Consider the following 17,303-nt stretch of genomic DNA (forward strand, 5'->3'; position numbering starts at 1 on the left):
GGGAGTGGACAGCTGGTTTTAACCTTATTAATCTTCCCCGTTTGCCTTGGCAATGTTTACCTTGGGATGGCTTCGCCAGCGACACCCTTGTAGCTGCGAAAATGAGGAGTCAGAGAAAGACAGAGAGGGAGAGAGAGAGAGAGAGAGAGAGAGAGAGAGAGAGCCTGATGAACAGACCCAGTTGACCTTTGCTGTGCCGGATGTGGATGCGCCTCCACGGAGAAAGCGTTACAGTATTCCCAGAAAATGCCCAGTCGCTTCCAGTCAGAGAGAGGGACTGTGTGTGTGTGTGTGTGTGTGTGTGTGACTCAGCTCTGTGTAGACGGGTGGACTGTGTGGTGTCTGTGTGTGTCTGTCGGCGACAGAACCACAAGCAGGGCCACGCGGCCCTCGGGTCATTTCCTGTCCAGTCCAGACAAGCGTCTATTTACCCTCCTCGGCCCTCCTCAGAAAAGCGTTTCCCACTAAACTCTCTCTGTCTCTCTCTCCATACATACATACACACACACACACACACACACACACAGATGCACAGATATGTGCATTCACACATGCACATTTGAACTCTTACACTGACCCACACATTCTCACACACACACACAAACACTCTCTAAGACTGTCATTGCTCACTCTGTGAGATTTGACTCCACATTGAAGTCGTGTGTTTTTTTCGCCTTTGCTTGTTTATTTTTGGCTGAACATGTATGTTTGAAGTGCAGTTGTGTAGCGCAGGAGTGTTTCTCTTTCCACTAGGCTGTTTATGTTTCTTAATGAAGCTCGTGTGTGTGTGTGTGTGTGTGTGTGTGTGTGTGTGTGTGTGTGTGTGTGTGTGTGTGTGTGTGTGTGTGTGTGTGTGTGTGTGTGTGTGTGTGTGTGTGTGTGTGTGTGTGTGTGTGCGTGTGTGTGTGTGTGTGTGTGTGTGTGTGTGCGTGTGTGCATGTGTGCGTGTGCACGTGTCGACGCAACACACACGTCTCTCTTCCTTTCATCTCTGGTGTTTGTGTGTAAAATGGTTAAATAAGATCTTAATGCTTTGTTGGTGTTGCACATGTAATGTATATTGACATTGAATGCATATACATACATGTTGAAACATTACTGTTTGTGTTTTTACTGCTGGTTCACACAGTCCATACATGTATGCTATGCCACCACAACAAATTCAATGGTAAAAACGTTTTCAAATATATTTTAATTTCCCCGTTTAGTAGTATTGTTTTTTTCTTTTTTTTTTAAACTGTGAGATATCTACAATGTGGACCACATGCTCTGGTTTTATTGGTATGAATGTGCCAAAACAATATGATGTTTATTTAATTCTCTCTCTCTCTCTCTCTCTCTTTTTCTTTCTTTCTTTCTTTCTTTCTTTCTCAGGTGGAGGTATGTATGCAGAGCCTGTGTGAGGCGGAGGGGGTGGGCGTGGCCTGTGAGGCGTACCGGCGGCACATGCCGGCATTGCTGGAGTGGCTGTCCATCAGCCAGCACAGCTGGACGGGCTACAGCCTGCAGCACACACAGCTGGAGGTGCTGGCCACGCGCACAGGTGAGGACCAGCAGGGGGTGCCAGTCAGTCTGCTTATGGTTATAGTTGCTTGGCAGACTCTTTTATCCAAAGTGATTTACAGCATAAAATAAACAATAAACATTACAATAGCATGAAAGGTAACAAATAGTAGAATATATATATATATATATATATATATATATATATATATTTATTTATTTAACAATAATAATAATAATAATCTTCATCATAACAATTCTCATACACATGCAAAACTGTGACAGTTTTGAGCAATAGAGCTAGTTAGACAAATGCAAGTTTAAATATTCACTGTAATGGACAACACTAAGTGAATCATTCCTCCAGAGAAAAGAGAAAGCAATAGACCAGGAGAACCTTCATCCAACTGCCGTCTGCAGTAACGGTGCTTATAAACTCACCTCTCCCAGCTGGGGAGCCCAATGATTGCTCTAACACCCGTTTGTCTGCCAAAACTAAAGCACACAATATAACATCTACTCCTTGTCAGTTTGATTCCTAGCTGCAGACCCATGTGCAGTGTTTTATAGACTCATCTCTGGTTCTCTGCTGGAACCAAAGCACACAGGCACAGAATATAAATTATTCTGTTTGTCGAGCACTTCCTTTAGCCTACTATTCAACGTCAGTGTGATAGCTGGCCAAGATTCGAGTATGAAGTCCATAAACTTTCCTGCTACTGATATTGTGGGTTGTTGATGTGAGTGTAACTGTAAGGTCAGCTGAGGGTTGAACAGCTGTGGCTTTAGTGGAATACAGTAACTTTCAGTGTGTGTGTTTGTGTGGATCATCTGACTCTAGAATTGGGGTTCTCTTAACCTTAATGCCCATAATCACAATCAGTGGCACTCGTTGATTGCTTACAGCTTGGCATAGCATAGCCACACTAAGCTAGCATAGACCGCAGTAAGCAGCTGATTGGCTTCACACCGATGAGCACTTTATCTTGAAGTATGCTGAGTGCGGCTACCCACAGACAAGCTCTCAAGATCTTATCTGCTCCGTGTGGAGCTTTTGCATGGCTAATCACTGAGAATTTTCAGCATTCACACACATACACACACACACACACGCACGCACGCACAGACACACACACACACGCAAACACACGCACACGCACACACACACAGTGACCCTCACACGCAGCTTGTTTCTGAATCCCCAGCTGTCAGCAGGGCTCAGCCAACTCTGTTAACCCAGTCAGTCATCCAGACAGTCGGTCAGTCAGCACCCCCGTCTCTGTGTTCACACGAACGAGAGAGAGAGAGAGAGAGAGAGAGAGAAAGAAACTCACAAGGCGGGGAGAGCTAGGGGACTAGTGGACACCAATCCAGAATGCTGAGCCATCACCTGGTTCCTCATCCCTCCTGTAATCTCTTTCTCCTCCTCCCTCTCTCCTCTTTTCTTTCATCCTTCTGTCTCGACGGCGGCCGCCCGCCCTGCAGCTCTGCCCACTAATGGAGCATGGGGGGAGGGGGGGTGCACTGATGGAGCATGGGGGGAGGGGGGGGTGCACTGATGGAGCATGGGGGGGGGGGGGGTGCACTGATGGAGCATGGGGGGGGGGGGGGATTTAGGGGGGGGGTGCACTGAAGCAGCTGAAGTATGAAGCTCACTAAGCTGCCCTCCACTCGCCCAGTCACTGACCAATCCACACACACACACACACACACACACTCATATGCACACATATACACACACATACACACACCAATCCCCCAGACCGGCCCCCCAAACTGCCCCGCTGGGGTCATACTTCAAACGGCAGGAAAAGACCAAAGTGCCCCGGTCTTGACCTTTCCCTGCATCAAGGCCACTTTGAACCTCTTTGTGTGAAGGGTGTCGCTCCAGCTTGCCCTCCCTATCATTCTCTCTCCCTCTGAAAGCCCAGTGGGGTTAGCATTGGCCCACCCTGCGTGTGTGGAGCTGCTTTGGGTGGGGGAGAGTGCTGAGAGGACGGCTTGAGTCTCTCCTCATTGTAGCCTCCGACTCCGAGTCTGACTGGACTGCACTGCCCTTCTGCCTATAGTTGGTCATACCTGCTCCTCTCCTCTCTCCTTATCTCATCTCATCTCCACTCTTCTCCTCTTCTCTCCCCTTATCTTGTCTCCCCTCTTCTCTTCTCCTCTCATCCTCTCTTCTCCTCTCCTCTCCTCTCTCATCTCATCTCACCTCCACTCTCCTCCTCTTCTCTCCCCTTATCTTGTCTCCCCTCTTCTCTTTTCCTCTCATCCCCTCTGAATTTCCCCTTGGAGATCAATAAAGTATCTATCTCTTTTCCTCTCTTCTCCTCTCATCCCCTCTTCTCTTCTCATTTCTTCTCCTCTCTTCTCTCATCCCCTCCTCTCTTCTCGTCCCCTCGTCCCCTCTCCTCTGGGCTCCTCACTTCTGACCAGACCCCAGGTCGGCCCTCAGGTTTGTATATCTTGGGGCAGCACGGCACCTACTGTAGACCCAAAGCCAATGTTGTGGTCAACATTCTGGTGGTTGATCAGTGTATCCCGGCAAGCATAGTAGGTCACTTTCATTGTATAAAAAAAATGGATTGAGGCGTGTGTTGCCAGAGTGGTGGGTTGAGTGAGGAGTTTCTGAGGAGTGTGCGAGACCGGGTTGACAAGGAGCCCACGCTCTTGTGTGAATGTGTGAGGCCATTTCCTCCTCATCCATATTGTTTTCATCCCTCATTATGTCCACAAAGGGCGCTTGTAAAAGTTAAATTGTGTGTGTGTGTGTGTGTGTGTTTGTTGTGTAAAGACTTTAAGCCTTGCTTCTTTTCTGGCCTTGTCCAGAGAACTGTGTGTGTATTTCTGTCTTTCTGTGTGTGTGTGTGTGTGTGTGTGTGTGTGTGTGTGTGTGTGTGTGTGTGTGTGTGTGTGTGTGTTGTTCCAGTGGTGACTGAAAATCCCACAGGCGCCTCTTTTTTTCTTTCCCATCTTTGTCTCATTTTTGATTCACACATTCCTGATGCATTAGATTGCTCTCTTGCTCCCTTTATCTTTCTCACTCCTTCTCCCTCCTTCTTTTTCACCCTCTGTACCCCCCCATCTCTCTCTCTCTCTCTCTCTCGCTCTCTCTCTCTCTCTCTCTCTCTCTCTCTCTCTCTCTCTCTCTCTTCTGCCTTACAGGCGTCTCAGGAAATCCTGTGTCTCCCATCTCTAACACTGGCCTTTGCACTGGACAAAGTGTGTGTGTGTGTGTGTGTGTGTGTGTATGTATGTGTGTGTGTATGTATGTGTATGAGGGTGATAGTGGGAATTGCCTCTTAGTGAATTTCCCATAGTAACCTCCCGACAGTCGAACCACAGGAGGTCCATTTCCACAGCCTCTGTTTGCGTGACACGACATGACTCCTAAATAGTTTTCATATTGTTGCTGTCCCACAGCTATGAAGCTGGGTTTAACTCTGCTTTAATATGGAAGTGTGTGTGTGTGCGTGTGCGTGTGCGTGTGTGTGTGTGTGTGCGTGTGCGTGTGCGTGTGCGTGTGCGTGTGCGTGTGCGTGTGCGTGTGCGTGTGCGTGTGCGTGTGCGTGTGCGTGTGTGTGTGTGTGTGTGAATTTCTATTCCGAATGTTCGTGTGTGTGTGTGTAGGCCCAGTGATTGGGGAGTTCCTGCCCTTGTTGCTGCCCTTGCTTCAGAGCTGCCTGCAGCCCAGCAGAGACCCAGAGATGAGACTGCACCTCTTCACCATGCTCTCCAAGATGCTACTCAACGCACCACACACCCTCGACTCACAGGGGTAGGACACGCGCACACACACACACACACACACACAGCACACACACAGCACATGCACTGCTGTTCTAAAAGGTTATGATGACACTTGTTTGCAGTGTAACACTCCCTTATTAAATGTGCATGAAAGTGCCATGATGAAACTGCTGGTGGGAGCAGTTCTGTCCAGGCCAGCCCCACTAGCAGAACAGAGCTCACTGGACGTTTAAACCCCCTGAGTCTGTGGTCCCCTCCCTTTAAAGACCCCTGAGTCTGTGGTCTCCTCCATTTAAAGACCCCTGAGTCTGTGGTCCCCTCCATTTAAAGACCCCTGAGTCTGTGGTCCCCTCCATTTAAAGACCCCTGAGTCTGTCCTCTTCTGTAGGTTTTCCCATGTGTCGTTTCTCCCTGACGCTGGACTTCCGCCTTAGTGACCCATTTAATTTCCACGTGCAGTAGAGACTGCGAGCGCCCTCTCCCTACTGGCCTTTGTAAACAGCAGTGGCTGGTGTGCTGTTGGCCGATGTCTACTTTAGTCTTGGCAGCCACAGCAGACGCTGGCTGGGACATTCCTTGTCTGCTGCAGATACAGATGGAATCTTACGAGTGTTACATAAGCAGGTGCTTGTTACAGCGCTTACCAATGGCACCAACAAGTTTGCATACTTGTCTCTCAGCCTCGCCGTCTCTGCATGGGAGATCTACTCTTTGCCTGGTCCAACCCCCAACACACACACACACACACACACACACACACACACACACACAACCTCTCTGACACATGCACATACACAAGCACACACAGCACACACATATGCACGTGCCCTCTCTAACACACAGCACACACACACACACATGCAAGCACACTCTCTTTCACACACGTGCACACACACACACAAACACACATACTCACTCATACACAATCTCTTTTCACGCACACATACATACACACACAGAGAGTTGCCTAATCTGGGGGAATGCGTTGAACTCTGGGCGTGTGCTCTGTGGGTTCTAGGGTCGCAGCAGTTGTGCCGATCACTCAGCAGTGCGCTCATCACCTCTGCCTTGGACTGTGTGTGTGTATGTGTGTGTGTGTGTGTGTGTGTGTGTGTGTGTGTGTGTTCGTGTTTCTCCCTGTCCCAGAGAGCTTGTCTTAATGTTTCTCCAGCTCCCCACAGCCATAACTGTCAATAACATCTCTCTGCAAGGACTCCTACATAGAGCATTCATTTTCCCACTCATGCGCTCAAAGCAATGGCAGCACAGGCCACACACGCACACACACAGTGTCTCAAGTCTAAGCTGCCTTTGTTCTGCAGCTAAAATGACTTAATAACAGCGTATCTGTCAGAGCAGAGGGCACAAGTTGGAACTTCAAACGTGCATCGCTCCTCCACGCTCTTTTATACCCATCAGGGCTTCAAACACACTAACACGCGTTCCTACACCCACACCCATTATGGCTTCCTTTCATGTGGATTCATACAGGGGGTTTAGGTGAAATGTAAGCACTAGGTGGGGTGTGCCACACACACACACACACACACACACACACACACACACACACACACTCACTCACTCAGCGTGAGATGATATAGAAATGGCTGGGTGTTCAGCAGACCGTGTTTGTGTGTGTGTCTTTGCACCAGCGCCTTGGCGTCTCTACAGCATAGAAACGAGAAGATGATAATGATGGTGATGGTGATGATGATGCTGTGTGTGTTCTCTGGCTGGAGCTGCAGTTATATCAGAGATGGTTGATAATGTATCTTTGGTTATACACAGGGGGATTTATGGAAAGACAATCCAGCAGCTCAGAGACACACACACACACACACACACACACACACACACACACACACACAGGATGGATGCTGAATGTGTGGGTGTGGAGCGCCCTCTGGTGGACATTTACATAACCCACGACCACAAAGACTTCCCTGCCTTAAATGTAAACAGCTGATTGTCTCGTGAGACAAGTGCATGGTTGATCTGGTTTGCCAGCACTGTTTACACATGACCAGCAGATCTGGATCAAGACTAAGACGTTAAAGAGCACCCATCAGGCATGGTAGGTCTAGCTTTTACCCTGGCGCATTGTCTGGTCCAGTGAGGAGAAGATTGCTGTGACGTGTGTGTGTGTGTGTCATGGGGCCTCATCCTCCCGTGCGTGCGTGCGTGCGTGCGTGCGTGCGTGTGTGTGTGTGTGTGCGTGCACCTGTGCAGACATGGGGTTGCGTGCATGAGAGGAATCCTGTTATATGAAGGCCATCCAGATGGCCACCTTGTCTCTCTCCTTTGTGTCAATGATACACTGTCACTTAATGTAGGAACCAGACAAACAGAGGTCAGTCCTTCACAACTCTTACTGGCAAAATATTTAATATCTCTAATATCTCTCTCTCTCTCTCTCTCTCTCTCTCTCTCTCTCTCTCTCTCTCTCCCTCTCCCTCCCTCTCTCTCTCCTCTCTACCCCGTCTCAGGCGTTTCCATGAGCATGTGGATGTGTTTGTGTGTGAGTGTGTGCTTCCTAACCTGGTGTGGCAGGCGGGGCGCACGGCTGCTGCCATCCGAACCGCTGCCCTCAGCTGCATGCTGGCCCTGCTCACGGGTGGCGCCATCACCACACAGCAGGTGAGACTTAAGTCACACACATAAATACACACACACACACACACACATACATACAGTATACACATACACACACATACAGTATATATACACACACACACACAGACACATACAGTATAGACACACACACACACACACGGTATACACATAGATCCACACACACAAACACATACAGTATACTGCATGCACACACACAGACACACACCCGTACTCAGATACAAATTCATTTTATTTTGACTATCTCACACACTCCCACTTAAAGCTGCAGAAATGTTTCCACTCGATGTTGTATTTGTGTGTCCCTGCACTGACCCTTTGGTGTGGTCGTAATAGACTCGCTTTCAGACCATATTCCAGTAGCAGGTGTGTGCGTGTGTGCGTGTGTGCGTGTGCGTGTGCGTGTGCGTGTGCGTGTGCGTGTGTGTGTGTGTGTGTGTGTGTGTGTGTGTGTGTGTGTGTGTGTGGGGGGGAGTCCATGTGAAACAATACACAGTGGTCTTTCTGTACAACTGGTTTTTGGCCTGAACCTTTCTCTCTAAGCGGTCATCTCACTCAGCATATGCTAGTTTGTCTCTCTCTTTCGCTGACTCTGCCTCACTCACACCCACACCTGCATAATTTCACACTCTCTCACACACACACACCTCCCTGTTGTTCTTCTCTTCTCTATCAAACTGATACTTGGCTCATGCTCTCTATCCCCTTCTCTCCCACTCTCTCTCTCTCTCTCTATCTCTATCTCTCTATCTCTCTCTCGCTCTCTCTTTTTCTAACATTGTATTGGTCCTATGCTTCCTCCTGTGAAAACAATTAGTTGCTCCATTAACAACTGGCCCCTATCAAATGCACAATGATCTCATCTCAAATTGCCAAGCTGCCAAAAGGCGTGTGTGTGTGTGTGTGTGTGTGTGTGTGTGTGTGTGTGTGTGTGTGTCTGTGTGTGTGTGTGTGTGTGTGCCTGTGTGTGTGTGTTTCTGATAAGCTTCTGGATTTCTGCTGAAAAACACTGATGGCTTTCAGGATTTTTTAACAGTTAAAACACTGAAGCTGTGAGATTGGTCAAAAACTGAGCGGTGTTTAAAACACACAAACATATACACACGTTTGACTATGACATGGTGTGTGTGTGTGTGTGTGTGTGTTGTAGCTGCTGTCGTTTGAGGACAAGCTGACTCCTCTGCTGGTGTCTGCTCTGGAGGAGGACTCCCAGATGTGTCGGATCCTGGCCTGCCAGTCCATCAGCACGCTGTTAAAACTCACTGGGCCCGACCTGCAGCCAGACACTCTCAACAAGATCTACCCAGGTATGTTACTTTCACTCACACACACTCACACACACACACACACACACACACACACACACACACACACACACACACACACACACACACTGGACAGGAACTGCAGCCAGACACTCTCAACAAGATATACCCAGGTGGGCTACAAAGACACATGCTAAACTAGTGCTTTAAAATAATAATGGATTGACCGATTCATTTTGTAATTGTGTATGTGTGTGTGTGTGTGTTTGTGTTTCCAGAGGTCCTGAAGCGTGTGGATGACAGCAGTGAGGAGGTGAGGTTGGCGGCCCTGAAGACTCTGGGCGTCTGGCTCTCCTCTCTGGGTAAAGACTACAACTCCCATGGCTACCAGCCCCATCTGGAGTTCCTCTTCCAGCAGCTCCTGCTCTACCTGGACGATACTGACCCCAAGGTGCAGGAAAACACATTTGGTGAGTGAAAGAAGAGCAGGAACCAACTGTAATCATAGGCAATTTATGGAACAAACAGTTCTACAGTGGGGGGAAATAAGTATTAACTAAGGAATTCCACACATATAAAGAAATCCAAACATTAAAGTCCATAAATAAAGTTATGTGTAATAAAGTGAAATCACACAGGAAAAAAGTATTGAACGCCAACTGAATTTGTTAAAATACTTTGTGGAAAAGCCTTTGTTTGTAATGACCGCTTCAAGACATTTCCTGTATGAAGAAACTAATCAGTCGCAGTATTCAGGTGTGATTTTGGTCCATTCTTCTAAACACTTAAGTCTTTCAATCTTGAAGATTCCTGGGGGCCCTCTTGTGAATCCTGATCTTTAGTTCCTTCCACAAATGTTCAATTGGACTTGATTTTCTCGGGGGGCGCTGTGGCGCAGCAGGCTACAGCGCCTGTACCATGTACGGGTCCAAGTGCCCACGGGGACCCAGGCTCGAATCCGACCTGCGGTCATGTCCCGATCCCACCCCATCTCTCTCTCCCACTTGCTTCCTGTCTATCTTCACTGTCCTCTCCGAATAAAGGCAAAAAGGCCAAAAAATATACTTAAAAAAAAAAAAAAAGATTTTCTCTCTGAAACCTTTGCTGTATGCTTTGGATTGTTGTCCTGCTGGAAGATCTACCCACATCTCATCCTTATCATCCTTGTGGATGGCAAGAATCTCCAGGAAAAAATGGCTCCATTCATCGTTCCTTCAACTGTATGAATTCTGCCAGTACCATGAGATAAAAAAAACAACCCCACACTATGATGCCTCCACCTCTAAACTTCACTGTTGGTATAGTATTTTTAGGATGATGTCCAGTGTCATTTCTCCTCCAAATATGGTGTGTAGTATGACAGCCAAAAAGTTAAATTTTGCTCTCTTCTGACCAGACCACATTCTCAGTATTTCATAGGCTTGTCCAAAACTTCTGTAGTGAACTATAAATGAGCTTCGACATGTTTTTCTTCAGTAATAGAGTCGTGTGCGGTGAGCGTGCATAGAGGCCATGGCGGTGGAGTGCATTACCTATGATTTTCTCTGGAACAATTGTACCTGCTGCCTCTGAGTCTTTCTGGAGCTTTCTCCGTGTGGTCCTTGGCTCTTGGGCTTGGGCTTGACTATCCTTCTGACTCCCTGGTCAGAAATCTTGAAAAGCTCCTGTGCATGGGTGGTTGATGATGCAGTGATGTTCCTTCCACTTGCAGATAATGACCCCAATGCTGCTTACTGGAAGATTCTGAAGTTTTGAAATACACCTGCAAATACAAATGTTTTGCAATAATAAAGTTGCAAAGGTCTTGGGAGAGTACTTTGCTTTAACCCATCATGAGATGTTTCTTGTGCGAAACCTTGGTAACAGTTTTTTATATATTTTTTTTTTATATATTTTTTTTACATCCATCAATATGTACTAACCTAGCTGTTAGTAATTTGCTACCCTTCTAATAATTACCTTCTAATAACTTACAGATTTCAGCTGATTCCTTGCGTTTCCTTACCTTGGTGTGCTGCATTAGTGTGTTCAATACTTTTTTCCCCATCTCATTTCACTTTATTACACATAACTTTACTTATGGACTTTAATGTTTGGATTTCTTTATATGTGTGCATTTCCTGAGTTAATATTAATGTCTGGTGAAAATTTCACGTGAATAGCCTCATTGGAAATAATGAAAAAAATGGTGACACGTTTGATACTTACTTCCCCCACTGTATAAACGCAGTCATAAGAACTACTGACTGGAGAGGCTACCTCTAGAACTACTCATCTGCTTCCACACTTAGATTTTTGAAACGACAGAAATGGTCATTGCTACCAAAGATCCTTAATATACATTATTATCAACCGTCTCTGTTGCTACCCTGTAAATCCAGAGTTCTCGCGAGAGCACAATGGAATTGTCTCTGCGAGACACTGTGGCAAGGAGCAATGATGCACGTTACTTTTACCCCAACATTCCAGGGAACCAGCTAAACTGATGAAGACAGCGCTGCAACGTTGGAGGACAGTACACATTGGTCGTAGTGTTATCCGATTGCGCCGAAGTCCCAAATTATTCAGAGTAAACATGGTCTAGTGTTATCCAATTGCGTGCAGTGAGATTTTTAAATGCATGTGTGTTGCCGCTCCTCGAGTTGGGCCATTACATTGTTCTTGGCCAGACCCTTAATCTTTCTAGATTATCAGGGTCTGGATTTTCCAGGCTAGGTCATTGCACAGTTTAAATAACATATTCTGCTCCTAAGTGACTTGATTAAGTGTGTTCCCAGCATCAAAGTAACACTGCTTCGGTGTTAAAGTGGCCCTATAATAAGGTGTGTGTGTGTTTGTGTGTGTGTGTGTGTGCAAAAACACGTTTCTGCGTAAGAGTGCAGCAGAGGGATTTACACCCCCAGCGACCGATCCTCCTGTCATCACCACCTCCTGAAGTCAGACTGCTGGAGTCCTAGCCCTTACACTTACACACACACAGGCACACCAACATACACACACACACATGTGGGTGTTTATGTGGGAGCATCAGAGCATCCCTCACCTCCTACGGATAGACTTCCAGCATTTTGACGGGATGGGCACGGAGATTAGGCGTGGGGGCTGTGGATGGGAGGAAGAGGAGGGGGTAGTACTTGTTAGGGGGGGTGATGATAAAGATGGTGTATTGCCGATTGGAAGGAAGGTGGTGCTGATGGCAGAGATGGAGGTCAGGAGTTCATGAGTGGTTGGAGATTGTGAGAGGTGTACCCAGAATCCCCCCCCCCCCCCCCCCCTCTTGGCCCACAGCTTCCTCTGTGTCAGGTTCAGGCGGCACATATGTCCAGCTGTTTCAGCCTATAAATCACAAGCATGTTCACACACACACACACACACACACACAAATGCATGTGCACATGCACACCGTCACAGCAGGCCTTGATGCGCATCCTCCTCGGAGCTTTGGAGTGCTTCCTGGGGAACAGTGGTGGTGTCTGGGAATCTCGCAGCACCTTTATCACACACACACACACACACACACACACAAACACGCCATGACACGGCGCAGTTGAGGATAATTATCCCCACATGGAATTACTGTCCTGGTGCATGCGTCTCAGCCTCGGCTCCACGTGTGTGTGTGTGTGTGTGTGTGTGTGTGTGTGCGTGTGCGTGTGAAGGTGTGTGAGGGGAAAGCGAGAGAGGGAGGGAAAGAGGGAGAGTGAGAAGGGGCTCCTCACAGGAGCGGGCTTCCCCTGCGTTTGTTGTGGTGGAAAGACTGGCAGCCTGAGTGACTCATGCCTCATCATCCTGTCTTTTGTTGTGTGTGCATGTGTGTTTGTGTGTATGTGTGTGTGTTAGAGAGAGAAGGATTTTGGGGGTGCACGTGTACATTATGAGTGTGTGAATATCTGAGTGAGCTATCTGATATTGTGTATTTGACTGAATGTGCTTCTCAAGAGCCTCACTATGTTTGTGCAGAACTTTACAAGACAAGAAAGACTGAAGTATGTGTAAGGTTTTCCCCCCAGTTCACTACTTGCAAGTTCGTTTTACTGTATATGTGTCATTTGGAATAGAAGTCAAAGGCATCTAAGACATCCCTTATGGCTTGAGCATGTGAATAGTGAGCTGGCCTGCAGACCAGAAAGAATAAGGTTATGGGTTACGGTTTCGTGGTCTGGTTCTTAGCAGACGCCTTTGTCCAAATGACAAATTAGCCTACATAAAAATATTATTTACTACTATTTATTGCTATTAGTAGACTGACTAATAGACCAATTTCACAGTGTCCAGGCGTCCGGCCTCATTGATGTTAATGATGCCTTAATTGGCAGGGTAAAACGTCTTCCTGTTTCTGTCTTTCCTGTGGACTTTTTTTTTGCTGTCTATGGGACAGTGCTCTTCCACAGGAAGTTGATTTATACAGCGGCCCCATCTAATTATAATTATAATAATTAATTATAGCAGAGTAAGAACAATAGTAAAATTGTCATAATAACAATAACCATAACCATGCACAAATGGTGACCCTGTAAGGAGAGGAGGTGTAGGAGGTCATAGCCATACGGGGGGCGATGGAGAAGGTGGCCGTGGTCATGCTGGCTGTGGGGGCAGTGATGGTCACGACAGGGGTTCACACTGACCACTGGTAACCTGGCCCTCTTCTCTCTCTGACTGATCATAGTGGAGCACTGGTGCACGAGTGCTACAGATAGGAGAAAAAATAAATCTTTATGTAGGCAAGCTCATGGATATAAAGAGTGGCAATCTAAAGATCCTCATACCAAACGCTGATTTGCTTTAGGCAAACCTCTAGTAACTAAATATCTTAAACAAAAACGCTCATACACTGTAAAGAAAAATGTAAGTGAAACTGGATGGACTGTGGTGGCAAATAATGGTCTAATGCAGTTCTACTTAAGGTCTCCTCTGCACTGTAGCTTGAGTGTTATTCCTCATTTTTGTAAGTCGCTTTGGATAAACGCATCTGCTAAATGAATAAATATTAATGGAAATGCAGTTAGTGACATAGATTGGTGCATAAAAATGTGGTTTACACATGAAAACTAATCAGGTGGCAGTCATGCATGATGACTGGCTTGTGTGTTTGTTCTGTTTGGGGTGACCAGGCTGCATCTGGACTTCTGATGAGTCCATTAGTTTGATCCACAGCTGTGTGTGTGCATGCGTGTGTATGTGAGTGGGCCTACTTAGCTGGAGCTTGTAGCCACATGTGGGTGTGTGCGTGCCTGGGTGAGTCACTGTGCGTTTGTGAGTGGGCGGGTATTAATGCTGCTGCTCCTGGTTTCTCCCAGACTCCATGCCCTCTAGGACCTTCCCTGTAAACTTCAGACAGGTGGAATTTAAATTCTCTGTTGTCCTAACCTGTGGACCATTTTATGTTTCTCAACAAACGTGTCACTTAATAAATATTGTTGTCGACAGATGTTGAGGCGCGTAGGCTTGCATAGTGTTGCACCAGCGACAGGTTGTCTGATAGAAAGGCACCTAGTTTCTATAACAACAGACAACAGAATGAAGAGCTCCAGTAGAACTTTCAGTAATGTTTGCATGGTGTAGGCCTACACGACAAGCTCTGTGATGACCTTGCGGACACAAGTTGTGTCTCTGTTGCATCATATTCTTTTGAGTGAGACTATAAATTGGCCTCAAGTTTTCAGTGGTCCTCAAACAGGTGGACTCTAAGCTCTCTATGACCTTCAGACGGGTGAACTTAGACGGGTGAACTTTGAGGTTGCTAGCCAGGGACGGTAAACTCACCAGCGGCTGTGTACTCAGGACTTCATAACCTTGACTGTAGTCACCTGCGTCATAACTCCTGAGGTTCCGATTTTATATTGTGCCTGGGAAACAGCTTCATGGGAAGATGTGTGTGTGGGAGTGGGAGGTGTGTGTGTGTGTGAGAGAGCACGCATATGTGTAGGGGTTGTGTGAGTGAGTGTGTTTTTTGTCATAAGATGAGCTCACCATGTGCTGAATGATAGCTGGTACTGACTGTACACATAACTTTCCACCCACTGGTACTCGACTCCTTTTTGTGTGTGTGTGTGTGTGTGTGTGTTTGTGTGCACATCTGGCCTTTTGAAGCTTATTTCTCTTTGATTCCCCACCCTTGCTTTTTTTATGCTTCTTGAGTTTCAAACACGCCTCAGGAGCACCTGATGCATGTGCGTGCGTAAGTGTGTGTAAGTGTCTGTATGCGTGCCCCCAGGAGCATTTGATGACAGCAGTTTGCTTGACAGGATGACAGATAACCACCCCACTCCTCTTTCTGCTCTGCCATAATTCCCATAATGCCATTTGCTCTTAAAGGCTTTGCCAAGGCCCTCTGCCCTATACCCATACAGCAGCCTCTTCTTAAAACACACGTGTACATACACACACACACACACACACACACACACACACAGACTTACACAGACTTACACACACACACACACACACTCACAGATGCCCCACATCCATTCCCGGGGAATTCAGCGGTGGCTCCTCACACAGATGGTCTTTGTTCTCCATTGTTTGATTGACCAGGAAAAAAAGAATAGAAGAAGAGTGTGAACTTCACAAGACTAATCAGAATTCCCCTGCTGGCAGGAGGAACATAAATGAGGCTATATTGTTCGCATTAACTTTCATAGGGGCACTCAGGTGTGTGTGTGTGTGTGGGGGGGGGGGGGGTCTAGGAGGGGTGGGGGATCTCTAGGTTCCTCTGTTTTACTAAAATGCACTTTGCTGATGACGCCATGCCCCAGTTGGTGTGCTATGCAATCCATGCAACATACTGTATTCATAAGACATTAAGGCTGTTAGTTAATACTGGCAGTACAATGTGTATCATGATACAGGAGTTACAGTGTAGTAGCCTATAATGTGGTACTTTAAATAGGCAAGATATTTCGAACATACCACCTTATTCATTAAATTTGAACAAAAAGTTACTTTTTTAATCAGAAGAGTGGAATCGACAATTTTTTTTATTTATCACAGTCCCTGTTACATCCAACCTTATTATGCTATTATTACTGAAGTCCAAAGGAATTTGCCTATATTGGTTAAAAAGCCAAATTAAAAAAATAACTTCCTACACCTGTATTGCACATATGTATTTGTCAAAAAAGAAACCAGTCTCTGCTACTAAGAGAACGATCTCTGAGTGACTAATGTAAAAATGACTTTTTGATGACTGAAGTTCATCCTTGGAAGTCCTGGATAACGTGCTGTTAGATCATAGAGATTTTGGTCTATTCCCCCTCTGTAGTCAGTGACTCCCTGGTACTCTTCTGACACCTAGTGGCGACTACACTGCCCTGGCTGTGAAACTGCTCCACATCAGTAACCTCTTCATGTGCTCTTCCCTTGTCCTCTGCAGAGGTGTTAAAAGCAGGAGGTGCCGTCCACCCGACTCTGTTGCAAAAAGAAGTGGAGGCGGCGAGGGACAAACAGCGCTGCCCAGTCTACTGTGACAAGCTACTTCAGCACACTCAGTCAGTTAATTAAAGACCCCAGCATACACAGACTGTTAAAACCAAATACATTTTACTGTTGATTATTAGATGTTGATTTCATTTTGTGCGCCAGATTTCTGAGTCAATGTTAATACAAGGTAGGGTGTTATGGTGATGAATATTGTCTTTGATTTGTTAATGCTGATAAGAGCCAAGTGTGCCTTCCTGTTGTTTGTGTACAATATGTTTGAAATTAAAATCTGACATTTCCACTCTGTTGTTGGCCTGTTGACTGGATTGTGATGGCCATAGGCCCTTTGAGAAGCATATATTAATTAAGCTTAACCAACTTTATTCTCTATATAAGAGGCCCCACGCTGATAGCTATATATTACTAATATACTGTATTAATTCTGATCACCAAGACCCAACCAGCCATACACTGGAATCAGTGCACATGCAAGTTCTCAAACGGTGGACTGTACTCATGTATAGTAAGAACTGCAGTGTCGAGTAAGTCCCGGAAGCTTCTTTTCACTCATAGCCTCAAATCCCTGGATTCAATCCCCCCGACCCATCATGCCTTATTCCAGCATGGAAAGCGTGCCCTGCACACTGCAGCTTTTGTCTGGAAGCAATCCCTCTCCAAAACTCCAGAGATTCCAGACCCCAGTGAGTGGGGCTGGGAATGGAATGACAGAACAAA

At 46.5% G+C, this 17,303-nt stretch overlaps 1 protein-coding gene across 1 annotated transcript in view; it reads left to right on the forward strand.

The window, feature by feature from the left end:
• dnaaf5 (dynein axonemal assembly factor 5) overlaps nucleotides 1–16,872 on the forward strand; it is a 34,184-nt gene extending 17,312 nt beyond the window's left edge. Inside the window, exons 8-13 of the mRNA XM_076265812.1 lie at nucleotides 1,375–1,543; nucleotides 5,134–5,281; nucleotides 7,740–7,890; nucleotides 9,035–9,191; nucleotides 9,428–9,619; nucleotides 16,522–16,872. Of these exons, the coding sequence (XP_076121927.1) occupies nucleotides 1,375–1,543; nucleotides 5,134–5,281; nucleotides 7,740–7,890; nucleotides 9,035–9,191; nucleotides 9,428–9,619; nucleotides 16,522–16,649 (945 nt within the window). The 3' untranslated portion in view covers nucleotides 16,650–16,872. The remainder of the gene's footprint in view (nucleotides 1–1,374; nucleotides 1,544–5,133; nucleotides 5,282–7,739; nucleotides 7,891–9,034; nucleotides 9,192–9,427; nucleotides 9,620–16,521) is intronic.
• The last annotated feature ends 431 nt before the right edge of the window (nucleotides 16,873–17,303 follow it).

This window comes from Alosa pseudoharengus, unplaced genomic scaffold (assembly GCF_046254945.1).
Source record: "Alosa pseudoharengus isolate Yale_2024_CS ecotype anadromous, Long Island Sound unplaced genomic scaffold, YU_APseudo_1.1 YU_APseudo_1.1_scf_4, whole genome shotgun sequence".
NCBI classification, from domain to species: Eukaryota; Metazoa; Chordata; class Actinopteri; order Clupeiformes; family Clupeidae; genus Alosa; species Alosa pseudoharengus.